The sequence below is a fragment of the Xiphophorus hellerii genome, chromosome 7 (genome assembly GCF_003331165.1).
Source record: "Xiphophorus hellerii strain 12219 chromosome 7, Xiphophorus_hellerii-4.1, whole genome shotgun sequence".
Lineage (NCBI taxonomy): Eukaryota > Metazoa > Chordata > Actinopteri > Cyprinodontiformes > Poeciliidae > Xiphophorus > Xiphophorus hellerii.
In genome coordinates this window covers 26,677,289-26,694,991 of record NC_045678.1, presented here as the reverse complement: position 1 = coordinate 26,694,991, position 17,703 = coordinate 26,677,289, and the positions used below count along the sequence as shown (strand labels likewise).

The 17,703-nt window shown below is 36.9% G+C and overlaps 1 protein-coding gene across 1 annotated transcript; it reads right to left on the bottom strand.

Moving 5' to 3' along the window:
- Positions 1 to 6,173: 6,173 nt before the first annotated feature.
- On the bottom strand, positions 6,174 to 16,441 carry LOC116722851 (lactase-phlorizin hydrolase-like). The gene is made up of 17 exons (XM_032567193.1): positions 15,823 to 16,441; positions 15,533 to 15,627; positions 15,020 to 15,097; positions 14,843 to 14,936; positions 14,028 to 14,112; positions 13,279 to 13,951; positions 12,535 to 13,183; positions 10,887 to 12,440; positions 10,526 to 10,791; positions 9,357 to 9,647; positions 9,084 to 9,282; positions 8,545 to 8,747; positions 8,347 to 8,453; positions 8,069 to 8,200; positions 7,687 to 7,910; positions 7,256 to 7,522; positions 6,174 to 6,956 (listed from the first exon to the last, which is right to left on the bottom strand). The coding sequence occupies exons 1-17, from the start codon at positions 16,439 to 16,441 to the stop codon at positions 6,751 to 6,753; spliced, it is 5,742 nt and encodes a 1,913-aa protein (XP_032423084.1). The 3' UTR covers positions 6,174 to 6,750.
- Positions 16,442 to 17,703: the final 1,262 nt, after the last annotated feature.

Below are 17,703 nucleotides of genomic sequence, written 5' to 3'. Positions count from 1 at the left end.
CAGTTCAGATCTAGTTGCAAGAAATTTAACCAATACATGCAAGAGATAGTAGATTAATACAAAGGCTACTCCAAGTTTTAATCTTATTTCCTTGTCTACTGGTACATTTTAGAAATCATTTGAAAGTCTTTATTTTTAGAGCCCAATGTAGTTCTGCCCTGGAAATCAAAGGGAGGTTTTCCTTTTGTTACACCTCTTCTGTCAGTCTGTAATTTTCCAGTCAACAATTGTTACAGTTATTGGTTCCTCAAACAAGTTTTAAGACCAAAGGGGATAAATATTTTATAGCGGTGATCTCCAGATTGTGGAATGCTTTGCCTCAATTTTTGGGATGTCTTGACGCTGTTGATTCTTATAAGAAGCAGTTGTAGACTTATTTATTGTCTGGCTTTTGAATAGTTTTTTTGTATGATTTGTGTTCTGCTTTATCCTGTTTTATATTCTTAACTTCAATTTTTTAAGAGTGTTTTCATTCTAAAGTACTTTGTGGTTTTCAAGCCTCCCGGACTGGCATATAGAGACAATCGACAATCACTTCCTTTGTGTCGTTGATTTTATAGCCATTCCTCATAGTGAGCATGCACATATGTTTCATAACAGGAAGAAATCTCCATCAGAACCAACCATCTGCTACAACTAACAGGGTTTGAGAAGACAGAGCAGACACACAGAAAGCAACAGATGAACGGATGTCTGATTATTTTCTTTAGTCATAAAAAATAGTGTTATATACAGATAACTGCACCAACTGTGGCTCCTTATAGCAATGCTTAATTGTTAGTGTTTTCAGGAGGTTTTCCTTTTGTTCATGACTAGAACCGGTTACTTTTTTGTTGCTCTAAAAAATTTAATTTCTGTATGTTTTTTGCTCTACTTATCTGCAATCAGTACGGCAAGGTCACACATAGGTAATACTGTTTTGTAACCATACCTGGGTGAAGACTTTGTTTTTCATGCTGCCTGTGTTTTAGCTATATTGTGATAAAGGCAGTGTTTGAAATGTTATACAATAGTTTTCATAACCATTTATTACAATGGTTATTTATCCAAAGTTCACCGTAACAGAGATAACTTTGATGAAGCCCTTTCATTTATTTCCTCAGGTTGTAAAAATCAATGCCATTGATAATAACTTTAGTTAAATGTATTAAACATGTGTTTTGAAGTTTAATGCAAGATGGTATTTTTTGTTGCTAAAATTAAAGCTTTTTTAAAGTAATCATATTTTTCTTCAACCTTTCTACAATTTAGGACTTTTTGGAATTAGGCAAAATTTTTAGTATGAAGACTTTTACTGATAAAAATCTCTAATGTTCCATTCCTTGTTAATACGTCAATAAAAACAATTTTAGTGAGTAAAACTCAGTAAATGCAGCATCAAACCTGATCAGAAAAAATTGTTTGTCTAACTTTTTGCTCCCTTTAATTCCCAAATATTTGATTTATGATGTTGCATCTCTTGCATTGTAAATATAAGGTAATATGGTAAATACTATTTATTTTGTCTTAATACTTTTAATGCCATAAAACCAATCAAAAATGCAAAATATATAGTACAGACCAAAAGTTTGGACACACCTTTTAATTCAATGACTTTCCTTTATTTTCATGACTATTGACATTGTAGATTCACACTGAAGGCATCAAACTATGAATAACACATGTGGAAATATGCACTAAACAAAAAAGTGTAAAACAACTGAAAATACCCCTTATATTCTAGTTTCTTCAAAGTAGCAACCTTTTGTTGTGATTACTGCTTTGCACACACTCTGCATTTTCTTGATGAGCTTCAAGAGGTCGTCACCTGAAATGGTTTTCACTTCATAGGTCAACCTGCCCTGTCAGGTTAATAAGTGGGATTTCTTGCCTTATAAATAGTCATGAAAATAAAGAAAACCCATTGAATTAGAAAGGTGTGTCCAAACTTTTGGTCTGTACTGTATATCCACCCATTATCTAAGGCAGTTTATCCTCGTAGAGTTGCAGAGGGTTGGTGTCTATCTCCAGTGGTCATTGGGTGAACAACCATGCATGCACACACACATTCACATCTAAGAGCAAATTAGAGAGATGAATTAACTTAACAGGACTGTGAGGGGAAGAGGGAGTTCCCAGAGAGAACCCATGGATGCACAGGAAGAACCTGTGAGCACAAAGCAAGGAAGTCCCCAGGATCTTTGTGCTGCAAGGCAACCATGCTACCAACAATGTACTGTGCAGCCCTGCAAATATACATGTGAAAGCACTTTGTTCAATTTCTTAGTTTCCCCTTAGACCACTGTGTCAAAGGGTGTCAATTTTAAGGTTTTTCTGTATTCATTTTCTTAAATCTAGAGTAGCAAACATTTAATAAAAGAATATGTATTTTTTTTACATATTTGTTATACCGTTGCTATTCCAAATGTGGCCTTTGGGACTGTGTAGTAAAAGAGTGTGGAAGGTAAAACATAACTTTATCTTAAGATGTAAAGGTCATAAGGGAGATAATGTAATACACATAGGTAGAATATACTTTCTCATCAGAAGGAATTTCATAAATTACTAAATGAATTCAGTTTGTTTGGAAAAATAATCTGCGAGCAGAGAACAGCAATATCCATAATATCCATGGCATCCATTTACTGATTGGAAGTCATAAAAGTAAAAACAAAACTTTATAAAATAAAAATTAAAGTATTGTTTTATGCTGCAGGATGTATGCTTTAAACTAACATCTTATTATTTCAAATAAATCTCAACACCTTCTGGTCAGGGCCATTTTGTCTGTTATGTATCATTGCATGATGTAACCATAGGCCCTGGAATTATGGTCAATAAAAAGTAATCTAACAATCTTTATTATAAATCCAACAAAAGATGCTATTACACTGCCCAGATAAAAGAGACCAAGACCTCACCCTGAACCCAAACCTGATAGGAACTCTTGGCAGTCAGCCTGTTTGTTGGCTCAAATAAAAGTCCTTTCTTCCTACAGATCCACCATATTGTAGATTCAATATCTCAGATGGAATCCCTGGGTGTCCATTTCCGCTACTATTAAGCTGCTATTTATACTGGGTCATGTTGTTTTCAAGGGTACAGAAGAAAGTTCCCCTACAAAAATGGGATTTAAAATTTTTTTCCAATTGCTGTTACAAAGAGCAAACCATTTCTAGTAGAGATGTTTTTATTATTTCTTCTACTTTGGAGATATATATTGTTTATTTAAACAAAATTCCTCACGTGTTGCAAACACCTTTTAGGCCAACATTTTCATCTAGTTGTGGATCCCTCTCAACTTCCGCCTGTTTGTGTTTCACTGTTAGTGAATTTTTGGCAGAACTTAACTCCAAATGAATCACCTTTTGACAGAATTATTTTGTTGGACATATCTAAAAAAATAGTTGCTGCTTTTAGAAAAATACGGCTGTGTTCTTTAAGGTCTCCAGTGAATAAGCTGATCCGGAGTCAAGTGAAGGCTGCAAAGTTTGCTGTGCGGCGTTAGCTTTTTAAGTTCAGCAACAAATATTTACAAGCCACCGTCTTCTTAATTCAGGATCGCTTGGAAATCCATGAAAACATAAAAGCCCATTATATTTGGAAGATAACAATGTTCATAGTATTGCTTTATTTGCTTCTGAAGTACAACTTTGTCTTTTCTAGCTGTCACGGTAACTCAAAGCGGAAACAAGAAAGACGGACTTCGCACTTGCGGATGTGACATCAGCGCCGTATGTGCAAAGAGCCCATAGAGTGAGGTGCGTTTCTCACAGAGCTTTTGTTTAGTTACTATCAAAAAGTTGTAGAGGACGAAATGTTTTATTGTCTTTTAGTTAACGTGCTTGTAAAATGTTTGTTTAACTTTACATAGTTTGGCAGAGAATGGAATGTTTATGTCAAGCGTGAACAAGCCAACTGCTTTGCTGCAGTTTTTTTTTTTTGTTAAAGGAATTGTTCTACCATGGCAGGACAACTAAGTATGGCATGTAAAAAAATAGTATTTTTGCCCTCTAGAGTTGTGTGCATACACAAAATTTCCAGATGTAAAAAAATAATATGCAAGAAGTCTATATTTTCTGTAATTCATGTTGCTTATTTCAAAAACATCATACTTTAGAAATATGGACATTGACATTAGTGTTGGGGATGTCTAGAGGTTGCATTTAAGGTATGAATATTTTAATTGGCCAACTCTTTTTTGCGTAACTTGTGGACAACAATAGTCTTCTCCAGTGATAGATTGTGTTTCAGGCAAAAATGAAATGTTTGCAAATTTTGCTTGTGTGTCAGATTTACGGCTGCACCAAAACATGTAAATACAAAGGTATTTATCAGACTTTTGTATAAATATACTTCACTACCCTTCTTATTTTGCTGGCTTTTTGTTTAAGATTTATTTTATTTGTACATAACTTTGTTCATTCTTTTATTACACTGCATTCAAGAAAGTCAAATTCAAACTTTTAATTATTTGAAATTAAAATATTACTGGCCTTAGTCTTATTTAGGCCCTAGGAATTAATCTTGGTCCTATTGTTAACTCTTCTTTTGGTTCTTGTTAGGGGAGCCTGGATGCATGTAGAGAAGTATGAACACTTTTCTAAGTGCCAGTTTAAGAAAACAGGAATATGTGGTAAATCAGCTGTTTCTCAGTGGTTAAGATAAGTGCCACCAGCAGGGTTAGGCTGGATAGGTCTACAGCCTATAACTGACCAGCTTATCTGTCTCTTCCCCCGTACATCAGCAAGCATACAGAGAAAAGACGACTCCTTGTGTTTTGTTATGAACAGTGCAGAGACAAAGTGCATCAATGAAGTATCTATTTAGGACACCAACCATGAGTGTTATAACACGCTATGTATCTGTTTAGGAAAGGAGGTAACTATTGACCTAACACGCTGTTTAATTTTGCTTAACATCATTTTAAGATATATAAATAAGATCTGAATGTTAGATCATTGCCTTTACAACATGGGACTGACCCTTGACCTGTACCACCTGCACATAAATGTCCGAAGAGGAATCAGCAAACTCATGTAGGAAAAGGAAACGTTTTTTATTTTTTTAACAACATTTCTCTCTGTTTTAAAAGCGTAATTAGAAAAGCAAGATGTTATTGCTATTTAGCTCATATGTTCTTCACAAAGAAATTGTCTCAGTGTGACGAGCAGGAGGAGACGAGCTGATATGGAGCAATAAAAGAAACAAAACTGCACCAAGTCAGAAATTCTCTCCAAATAAATTTAAAAGTATATGTAATTGGAGTGCAGTGATGTCAGTAAAGTGTTACTTAGTAACATGCTACTCTAATCCGACCCCTTGTTTTAGTAATAAGTAATCTAATGAGCTAGTATTTCCAACTCAGCACATCTCATGTGAAATACCATGAAGCAACATGAACATAAAAAGTGGAGGGAGGCGAGAGATGCACAATTTCTGGCTGGAAATACAAGCACTGTTTTGAGTTTGTGTCAGCTGATCATGACAATATTGAGGTTTGTTGTACTCTGTGCTTTCGACAAAGTGCTTTTGTTACACCTTTGAAAACAAGGGACACAGAATAACGACAATCATTTAACACTTCTCTCATGCAGCACTTTAATGCAATGAGGATGCAGAGTGCAAAAGCCCCCAAGTGGATGATGGCGCTACCAATCAATCCCCGATAGGTTTACTAGCTGACAGGTGGTTTACAAATCGCAATTTTTCAAAATGAGATGGTACAAATATTAACACAGGAAAATTAATAACTTTTCAAGAAATTTCCCACTGTATTTAATTTTTTTTAGGAATATATTCAATAATATGGATTAATACAAAAATACTACATCAAATTTTAAGACATATTTGGAACATGGCACAGTCAAACGAACAGAGAAACCCACCAGATGGTGCAAAGCAACACAGAAAGCTGGACTTCTGTGTAAAACAGTTATGTGCGGGAGAATAACTGAAGCTGGTCAGAAAGTAGGTATATAGATAGGTATATAGATAGATAACCATAACAATGGTTGACAGCTACTTTCAGGAGCTGTTGTCTTCAGATTCTGAAAGTAACTAGCAAAGTAACTTGTATTCTAACTAAGTTACTTTTTCAAAGAGTAATCAGTTATCAGAAGTCCAGTTACTTTTTCAAGATAACTATACCGATAGTGTTGGAGGGGAACAGAAAAGCCCAAAATCAAAACATGTACAGTGTGATAATATGTTTATTAAACAGAAGTTTCACAGGACAGGCAAGGGAAAGCAGACAATAGTTGGCTATTATACTGGGATTTCTTTCAGTTTATCTCAAACATTGGAAAAAAAAAAGGTACTTGAGGAAACTATAAGTTACTGGTAGAAACAAGAAACATTTTACAACAGGTAGAACAAATCTAAAGTTTTACAAAATGGGTTTTCCCACTGGCGGACTTCAGTAAGCTTAATATTTTCCCACAAACAAACTTTCATTGCAAAGTGGAACAGAAATGGCTTAAAAAGCATAAACAGCAGTGCAAATCAAAAATTACATCCATTCATCTCAGTTGTTGAATGTCATATCCAAAAAGCTCCCATTAAGCAATAATCTCCTCTCCACATCACTGGTTATATAAATGAATTACATCTATTTTTCTTTTTTAAATACAGTACAACTACAACATACAATGTTGGGGAACTCTGACTTCTTTGTTGAAGATTGTTTATTGCAGAATGTTTATCATCCTCAAATTTAAACATGGACTTCACATGTTTATGTCTGCATTAAAAAAGTAAGTCAAACTGAAATCAGGATCTCTTGTCCAGCTCTACATTCTCAGTTTTTTTGGATTTTTTGGAACTCTTCTTTACTAAAAAGAAGCCAATGAACAAAGAAATTGCTCCAGTGAGTGCTATAATTAGAAGAGCAAATGTTGCATTAAGTCCAGTCTCGGCATCTTTGGCAGAGAGCTTCATACCCAAGAAGTTCACATTGTTCATTGGCTCTTTTGTTGCTGTGGAAAAAATAAACACATTTATTAGTAATCTGTAACAGGGTGTTTAATGTAAAATTTACTTTATACTTTTAGCAATTCTTCCTGAAACATTTAACATCGGTTTTTGCATAAGCTAGCTTTCTAACTAAACTAGTTTGTGCTGGAACAGTTTCTCGTTGTTGGGTTTATTTTGACCAATTAAGTTAAATGTATCAAGATCGGATATGTCTCAATTTGTAATTTTATTTTTGAGAATCTTTAATCTGACCTGGAATCAGAGAAACTAAGTTTACTTTCTAAGAAGTTAATCTTTTTACCTTCAGGCTTAGGAATGAGGGTGGGAGTTGGGGTGGAGGTAGAGTTCCAACATTCGTGAGGTCCAGATGCTGGGTCGGGAAACCCGTTGCAGCTGATGATGGAGGAGTAAAAGGACACGGAGGCTTTGGGGGTTCGAGGCAGATCAGGGTCTGAGCGGTTGACATAAAAAAGTCCAAATCTCTCTGTATAGCCAACACCCCATTCCAGGTTGTCCAGCAGAGACCAAGCAGTGTAGCCAATAATATTGACGTCATCAAGCAAATAAGCTGCAGAAAAAAGAAAATGTAATTAAGCACACAAGCTGGTAAAAGGTATTAATTTATACAAGTTTCCAGTTTTGAACAACTGAAGAAGGCTATAGCAGATTTTAATGTAAACATGATTTACTTTCATTTTAGATGCTCTATATTCTATGAAGTTGTTTTAATACCTTTCAGCACTTGGTTGATGTACTTTTCATAATAGTATTTCCTGTGAACGTCATTCAGATCAACTGGCCCATTTTCAGAGACACCATTCTCAGTGATGATAATCGGAGGATTTCTGTACTCGTCCTTGATGAATTTCAGCAATCTTCGGAGACCAAATGGTGTCATCCTCAGCCAGACAGAACCGGTTTCCAACCAGGTCCGATCACTAATAACCACCACACCCCTGTGACAAGTGAATAATTATGTAATTTAGAGTTTAAATTAAAAACATGGACTTCTTTTACAAGAATATTTAGGAAAAATGTGATAAGAATATGCAAATTCATGATTTCCACATGAAGTTGATTTTAAATTGCTTTGTGAGAAAGCTAACGGCCTTACCTGTCTGCTTCAAAGTGTTGAGTAGTTCCAAAGTCTACAGGGAATGCCAAGACACTGCAGTAATGGTTTAATCCAAAATAATCATATGTGCCATTAATTCGCTTAATTTCCTCAGGAGTAAACTCGGGCAGCCTAGAGAATAAAAATTCAAGAAGAAATTGTATGAGAGAAGACATCAGTGGGTGTAATAAGTTGAAAATAAAATTAAGAATCTGCATAGGCATTCATTTGGCACAAACTATAGGCAAAGTATTTTAAAATGTAGCCAAACATTTTACCTGGATTTTGTCAAACCACCTGCAAGACTTTGGTCTAGAACAGATTTCTTCACCAGTGGGCTGTAGTCACCATTAAAAATGGGATGGGCCCACCAGCCAAGATAAAACTGTGGATAGGTTTTGACACACAGCAATTATCAACTACAACACCACACCAAATGTTGTAGTTGTTTTGTGTTATACAATCATAATATATACCTCAACCACATTTCGCGCAGCTTCATAATCCTCTTGCTTGTAGGGGTTTCTGGGTTCTGCCCAGTCTGAGTTTACAGTGATGGAGACCAATCCTCCCTGTGAGGCTCTGTATTTGTCATTGTAGACATGCCAGGCCTCTGCATGGGATTTGATTATGTTGTGGCCTACAATGTATGGAAGAGTATCTGGTCGGTCGTTGAAACCTGGAAAATATATTAAATATGGTGATGCAGAGTTTTCATGTAGGTATACCATATTTTCCGGACTATAGAGCGCACCTCACTATAAGCCGCACCCACAAAGTAAAAAAAAAAAAAAAACTGGAAACGTACATATATAACCCGCACCAGACTATAAGCTGCATGGTTCAAAATGTGGGAAGAAAGTAGCGGCTTATAGTCCGAAAAATACAGTAATTAAATGTTTGTAAATGCAGCCTATTTTCTTCATTAGGAGTTCTGCATTGATTAAAGTCCACAAGTCTGACATCTATCATGCTTAGCATAAAGTGTAATTCCAGTTAAGAATACTTTACATACCTGGGGCATGTGCACCTTGGACATGGCCTAATACAGTTATTACGAATGGCTCATTGAAAGTGATCCAAAGTTTCACTTTTGGACCAAGATTCTCAAAAAGGACATCTGCATATTCCTTGAATTTTTCAATGATGGTCTCATTTTCCCAACCTCCAACATCCTGCAGAGCTTGTGGGAGATCCCAGTGGTACAAAGTCACCTGATCCAAAAGAAAAACAGTTGGTAAAAGAGGTAAAACACTTTTCTGAATGATTATTTTTGAGAAATACTTACTTGAGGCTCAATGTTTGCTGCAATGAGAGAATCCAGAAGTTTTTTGTAGTAATTTAGACCAGCCTGATTGATGTATTCGGTAGTACCGTCAGGTAGGATTCGTGGCCAGGATATGGAGAAGCGATAGTGAGACACCTTGACTTTCTTCAGTGCAGCAATGTCATCTTCCATCTTATTGTAACTGTTACAAGCAACATCCCCAGTGTCATGCTCAGATATTTTTCCAGGAGTGTGTGTAAACTTGTCCCAGATGCTGAGACCTTTTCCATCTTCTCTCCAGGCCCCTTCAATCTGGAAAGAGGAAAATCAGAACAGAGAATATGCCTTGTTACTGGACTTTTGGATAAAATGTCTTTTTTTTTCCACAGAAGGAGCTAAAAAATAAGGACTTAAACTGAAAAACTTAAGTTAATCTATTTTATTTAAAGTTAAAAAAAATATATATATATTAACCATTATCTTAGCTATTTTTGTAAACAAAAAACACAAATGAAAAATATAAAATTAAAACTATTGTTCACCATAGCCGTTTAAATCTGACATTTTTTCAGTTGAACTAAAAACTGAGGGAAGAAACTATTTTGGGTTTTTGAAGAATAGATTTTGTTCATGTTGCTAATTGAAACCAGAGAATAAGACATCAGCACGTATCAGGAGACCTGAATGATTTAACAGGAAGTTGCTCTATTTTGTAAGTCTGAGATTTGACTGCATTTTCCAACGTTTAGGAAGAGAAACTGTTCAGTAACTAAGGCGGATCTCACTTTGAGCTGTTAATGATGCTCTTAATTACTTTAAACTTTAAACACTGACATTTTTACATTTGGTTTGGAGTAGTAGTACAGCCTATAGAACAAAAAGATGTTTTGACTTTTCCTTTACTCCTAATATTTATATTAAATGATAGCTCAAAGTTAAAACATAAAACAGAATGTCAACAATTATAGCTCAGAGAAAAATTAGAACTGATTTTTAAAAATTTATTTAGCAATAAACTCTCCTGTAGCAGTTTTCATTAAAAGACAAAGGTGTTAGCCAGGACCAAACATCTTGCTGAAACCAGCTGAGTGCAAAGTCAGTTTGTGGATTTGACTTGACCTTAAGTTAGATTGACCTGAAAATAAATGATCAAAACATTTGGATTATATTTGTCATGTAAGCTTTTTTACCTGGTAAGATGCTGTTGCACTGCTCCAAATGAAATCCTTTTTGAATTCTCCATATGTCATCTTTTCATCTTCTGGCAACGGGAAACCATTGTCCTTCATAATATTGTAGTAGAAATGAGCTGAAAACTTAGGTGTTCTTGGTCGGTTTGGGTTATTGAAGTCTACGTGTTGCAGACCAAACCCAAAGAGGTAGCCATAAAGGAACTGAAAGGAATCCATGAGATATGTTGCATAGCCTTTCACCTTGACTCCATCTAGTTCATAGGCTGTTAAGAGAGACATTACAAACAGACAGAAATTAATTGTGAATGATCAAGACATTGTAATATACAACAAACATTTTTGATATTTATTACTGTACCTTTAAGAGCCTCATCAATATAAGTTTTGTGAAGAAAGACTCTGTCGATTTCATCAAATGCCCATTCCCTGGGAGTGGCAACTGAATTTTCAGTAATGTAAATATCTGGATTTCCATATTCTTCCTTGATCCAGTTGAGAAGCCTTCTCATGCCAAATGATACAGCTCTTGTGAATCCAATTGGTGTCGTTGGTTGATCAAGTATCTCTTCTTCTACATAGTCCCAGTCACTTTGATAAGATGCTGGAGAAAGTGCACCTATGACATGGGTTACTAGCCTGGTGGTGTAGTGATTCACACAGAACATGTCAGCAGTTCCTTTGATCAAGTTCTTTTCCTCCTCTGTGAAAGAAGGGAGTCTTGACTGTGAAAGACCTTGGAGTTCACTTTTAACTAAAACTTGGGCTTTCATGGCCTCTGGATAGTCTCCATTCTTGAAAATTGGGTGGGCAAACCAACCCAGGTTGAACTGCATCGCACGGTCAGCAGCAACAAGATCACGAGGGACATTGATATCTTTAGGTTCAACCCATTCAGCATTAAGGGCAATGGAAACCATACCTCCTTGAGAAGCACGGTATTTGTTATCATATGTGTGGTATGCTGTAGCGTGAGCTTTTATCAAGTTATGTGCAACTTCATATGGTGCTGTTCCTGGCTCCGTAATTTTTGGAGGGATTTGTCCAGTTCCATATCCTAGCCATGCAAGTCCTTGAGGGTCATTCATGGTCATCCAGAATTTTACTCTGTCACCAAAAGTGGCAAAGCAGAAGTCACAATAATCATTAAAAATGTTAATCATCTCCACATTTTGCCAGCCACCAATGTCTTGTAGATCTTGTGGAAGGTCCCAGTGATAGATTGTGACCATTGGGGTGATTTTTCTGGCCAAGAGGCCATTAATAAGCCTGTTGTAATAATCAACACCCTTTTGGTTCAGGGATTCACGTCTACCATTGGGAAAGATTCTGGACCACGACAGAGAAAATCTGTAGGTCTTCACCTTCAGTGCTTGCAGCATGTAAAGGTCTTCATCGAGTCTATTGTAACTGTCACAGGCAACATTTCCATTCACATCTTCAGGAATACCACTACCTGGGTTATTACTGACTACATCCCATACACTTTGTCCTTTCCCATCCTGGTTATATCCACCCTCAATCTGATAAGCTGAAGATGAGACGCCCCATAAGAAGTTTTGTGAGAAATTGCCATAGTGATACATTTGTCTGTCCAACCTTTTCTGTGGTGTAAATTTTTCCCAAACAGACTTTGATGCAGATGGGACCTCTGAGGGTGGCAGTGGAGTGGAACGGCGAGGTGGTGATATTTTCACACCTTCAAAATGATCTTGTTTACTTGAAACAACACCATTTTGCTCAATGATCTGAGCAAAGAAATATGCTGATTGTTTTGGTGTTCTTGGTCTGTAGCCATCTTCAAAATTAACATGATGTAGTCCAAATCTTTCACTGTACCCTTTGTTTCCCTCAAATCCATCCATAAGCGATTGCACTGTGAATCTCTGCACATCCACTTTATCGAGTTCAATGGCTGTAAAAGGAAACAGAAGACAACGTAAAAAAGTTATGGCTGGTTTCTTTCTGCTAAGCAGATGACAAATAATACAGAAATTACAAGCACTAACCTTTTAGGGCTTCACTAATATAACCTCTCATGTACTCTATTCTGCTAACATCATTCAGGGTGTCTCCACTGTCATCTGTTGGCATGCCATTCCCAGTTATGTAAATGGGCACATTGTTCACGGCTAGATATTTAGTTTTAATGTAGTTCAGAAGTGACCGTAGCCCTGTGGGCATGGAGTAGATCCAGTCTGATGCTGTAGCAGGCCATGAGGGGTCCACTTTTGCCAGGAAGTCTCCAACTCCTTCAGGACCAGGGGTGCACCCACCTACACTGCTGCTAACTAAACGGGAGGTATAATGATTTAAACCAAAAAAGTCAGAAGTTCCCTTGATCCTCGACTTCTCTTCATCAGTGAAAGTTGGAAGTACTGCTGGTGCAGATGAGGGACACTCTTTTACTTTGTTTGCAATCTGAGTTTTGAGAACTTCAGGATAATCCCCATCTATGAAGATTGGATGGGCAAACCAGCCTAGCATAAACTCGAGGTAGCGCTCTGCAGCTTCCTTATCTTCAGGTTTTTCAGCATCAGCAGGTTCTGCCCAGTCAGAGTTTAATGCAATGCCCACTTTCCCTCCCTGTGTCTTCCTGTAATTGTCATTGTAGACATGCCAGGCTTCAGCATGGGATTTCACTATATTATGAGTAACCTGTAGAAATAAGAATTAAAAAGTGAAGGGTTATAGCCTAAACAAAATTTAGACATGTTTAAAAGGTTTTGATGTGGGGATACCACTATGTTTACCTGGTAAGAAGCAGTCACGTAGTCTTTTATTCCCGGAGCATGCACACCTGTGCCATATCCAGCATGGCTCACCACCCAGGGACTACTGAATGTGTTCCAGCTCTTGATCCTGTTTCCATATCTATGGAAGCAGAAGGCTGCATAGTCCATGTAAGCTGCAACAATGGAATGGTTGGTCCATCCACCATCGTCTTGGAGAGCCTGAGGCAAGTCCCAATGGTAGAGAGTGACAACAGGCTGTATGCCAGATTCAATAAGAGCATCGATCAGATTGTCATAGTAGAGAGCTCCTTCTTCTGACAGGCTATCTTTGTGACCAGAGGGGAATATACGGGCCCAGGAAATGGAGAACTGGTAGGTGTTGACTCCAAGACCTCGCAAGAGGTAGACATCTATATCAACCTTTCTGTAGCTGTCAGCAGCTGTGTCAGCAGTATGATTATTAAAGGCTTGGTTTTCATGACCAAAGCGATCCCAGATGGTCTCGCCTTTCCCACCTGCTGCCCATGCACCTTCAACCTTGAAAGACTCTGTGGATGTAGCCCATTGGAAGCCGGCAGGGAATGCTTTAGTGAGAACATCTCTGTCTTCAGTGCTTTTGGTTGCAGACTCATGCAAAATCTTCTGGTAACTGCTACCCAACCCTTTAATTCTGCTGAAGTCTGCTCCACCACTTAAAAAAAGACATCAAATATAAATTAGAATGAAAAAGCACTTGATGTATGTGTTACTTCTTAAACAAATCTTACCTATCTACAGTGTCCTGCATTTCCAACAGGATCAAAACATTCTTCATGTCACATCCAATGATATTCAGATCATCACTGCGCAAGACTGTTTGAGAATGTTTGTACAATTTAAGATTCATATAAAATAAATCTAATTAAATCCACAAATACATTTCCTTCGTTTTCATATTTGTGTATGTTTTTCTTCTAAACATGCACTTTTCACTTTATTCAAAAAATATATTTTATTTACAGCATGCTAACCTGTACAAAACAAGACCTCAAGTCTTTAATTAGTAACTTGAAGCTCCGTGCCATTGTGCTGTAATAATCCGCAACTATATAAATTAGTTTTACAGTGCAAAATTATCAAAAAGCCAACAGTGAGTAAAATTGGAAACAAGAATGGGTCTTTCGCTTCTCATTAACATTTGATGGTTATACAAAGACCCATAAATTATATTAGAGGTAATGATTTACAAACTATTGACAATAGTTATGATATATCGGCTGAACTTTGGTCAAGTTTTGGCATTCATACTGCCCACCCTGTTTGATGAGGCAGAGGGCTAGAATCAAACCCACAACTTTGCATGTTTCACAATATCAACTGTTCCCTGTAGACCACATCCACCCATATGCAATAATAATGTTTTTTACAACTGAAATTTATGAAGTAAAACGTTTATTTTTTAACTAGCAACAAAGTGTAATGAAGTCATAATTTCTTAGTGTCAGAGAATCAACTAGCAGATATGTCTGACTTACATGTGATTTACACATATAAAGTAACTTAGTATTTACTGCTGTATATGTACAGCTGTAACAACACTTACCGTTCAGCAAATCTCGAAGAGGCTCTTGTTCATTGTGTGAACAATCATGAACTGTCAGCTTGTGTATCAAGATAGGCAGGTTTCCAGTGGTAATCTACAGCATAACACGATATGAATGAGAATTTAGTTTATTTTCTTCATGTAAAACATTAGAAAAAACTATATGAAATAGTTTACCTGTAGGTTCTTCAGCTCCTCTGCAAAGTTTGTCGATGAAGCGCAGCTGTAATCCATGTCAACTGACAAGAAATCAACCTGTAAGGAACAGGAGATGAATACAGTAGTAATAATTAGCATGGGAAGTGAGGAGATGATAGGCTGGCAGCCAGCTCAGTAGTTGCTCAGCGGTGCAGCAGTTTAACTCAATAGAAATATCTGTACCAAAATAAAGGTGCTGCAAAGCTAAATATGTTTAAGTTTTTAGCATTTTTATTGAGATACAGTTAGCTGGCATTGAAGTTAGAATAGAAGCAGTTTTAAAGTTTTAAAAAAAATCCTTCATTTAATTTTTCTTTACATTGTTTGTAACTTTTGAAATGTAGTTATGCTGAACATTTTTGCTTTAATATCAACAATTATTGAGCAGCTTGTAAATAGATTAACCAGTGAAAAAGTGAAAAATCATATTGTTTTCATGTTGTATTTTAATTTATTTTAAGAGCTTCTGAACATATGTATCTGAATACATACAATAAACTTGAAAACACAACTTACAGTTGTTGAACCTTTAAGTTGGGAAAGTGCAGCTTCATCTCTTCCTTTCAACCCAATTGACAGACGTCTCCCTGCACAAATGTAGAAGCACATATACATTTAAAAAACTTTGACTTTAGTCAGTTTTGCACTGAGATGCTTGGATAACTAATTTTTTCCATCATTCCTTGCTATGGACCACTACGTTAATTTTATTGACATTTAGTCAATAAAATTTACACTATACAGTTGTGTATTGTATTCCATTTTTGTATGAAATAACTCACCATTTCCAGGGAAGTTGTGATGGTAAAACTGGTAAATCTTCTTGTTCAGCTGGAGAATGTTTTGCAGACGGTGGTCACCTGCAGCCTGGCCCGCATGCAAAACCTCATCCAGGTCACTAAATGTCACCCATGACTGTGCCAGTGGCCCAAACTCCTTCAGAGCAAACTCAGCATACTGCTGAAACATCTCTAGCAGCCACTGACTTTCCCAGCCTCCATACCTGGACCTCAAAGACTCTGGAACATCTGACCCATGAAGGATGACGAGTGGCTGCAGTCCTTCCTCCAGCAGCTGCTTCAGGAGGGTCTGGTAGCATCTAACTGCACCTGGTTGGGGTTCGCTTGACAGGCCTGTTGGAAGGAGCTGGACCCACGACAGCGGGACTTTGAAGTGTGTCACCCCTTTGCTCTGGAGGTACTCAAAATACAGTTTGGAGTTGGCTGGTATGGGATGACTGCAGTCAAAGGCAGCATGTTCCCCATTGCTGAAAGTTCTCAGCTCTGGTTGTGCCAGGGGGCCTGCAAGAAGCACAAAGTCATCCCGTCTTTTCACCCCCCTACCTTGACTTCCAAGGATGCACAGAAAATACAAACAGCCCAGCCACAGTAGCTTCTGCATCGTGACCCAAAAAGGATGCACTGAGGATTTCCTCTGATTGGAAAGCTATTTAAAGGATAAAGCTCCTCCTTTCGGACATTTTCTCTGTGGCTGTTATAATGGTTATAAAACCCAGTTGATCTAATATTACTGTTTTATTGCACATGTCTGATATTCTCAGGAACACTTTGAACTCACACATGTCAAAAAAGGCCCCCTTATCATATAGCCATGGTTACAGGCCTTTTATGGTGAACAGTACTTGTCGATATGAATGTCTGGGAAGGAGTGTAGTACACTTCACTAAAAGATTAGTGTTATAGAACCATCAGTGTGAAAGTGAAATTTCCACATAGATTATGCATGTTCACAATTACTGGATTTAGTTTGTTTAGAATCAGGTTTAAGTACATTTTCTTTCTGTTTGAAAATATTACAAATACACATTTAAATATATTGTGTCACTTCCCGCTCTTTATAGTACGTAAACACAACCTTAGATAAGTACCGTAGTTGTATATAGCATGTTTGTTTTTGCCAAAACTAGACAAAAAAAAAGTTTGAAAAGCGTGTTATGCATGGTAACTTAAAGCAATGGTTTCCCAGATGACCTTATTTGGTTGTCATGTCACCCTGGAACTGTTTCTTTCACTCACTTTTTTTCCCTTTTCAATGCATTACCTTTTTTATAGCAATAATTGTATGATTTAGCTCTGGCATTCTTCTGGACTGTTATCGCCTCGTTTTTTCCATCTTCGTCATCCCTTTTATTTGATTTTTGCAGTCAGGGATTATTGTCTTTTTTCATGTTTGAGCCAAGCTACTTTGAAAGAGACCAGCCCCTTCAGCCATGTGCTATGGTTCATAATGTACAGTTCGTATAATGCAGTATAACTTTGTCATGGATAAACTGATGTACGCAATAAATAGATGTTTTGAAAAATAGTCTAGAGGTTTAGTCTTTTCAGCTTTGCAAACATACCCTAAGAAAGGTATACAGTTTCTGCTTTTACCATTATCTATTTACTTTTATTATAATTTAGAATATTTTGATGACTGCAGTGTCTTGTGATGTAGCTCACGTTTTAGGCAGTTTTTCTTTTAAGCAACTCCTGGTTTGATTTCATGTTGGATCACACTAGAGAAAGGGTTATGACTATACTGATGCTATTTTTCCTCCTTGTATACAAATAATAATACTTAATAGTTTTATCAACTTTTACACATCAGTCCATCTAATATTTGCTAAAGTTGAATAAATCATTGATTTCATTTGTAACCTC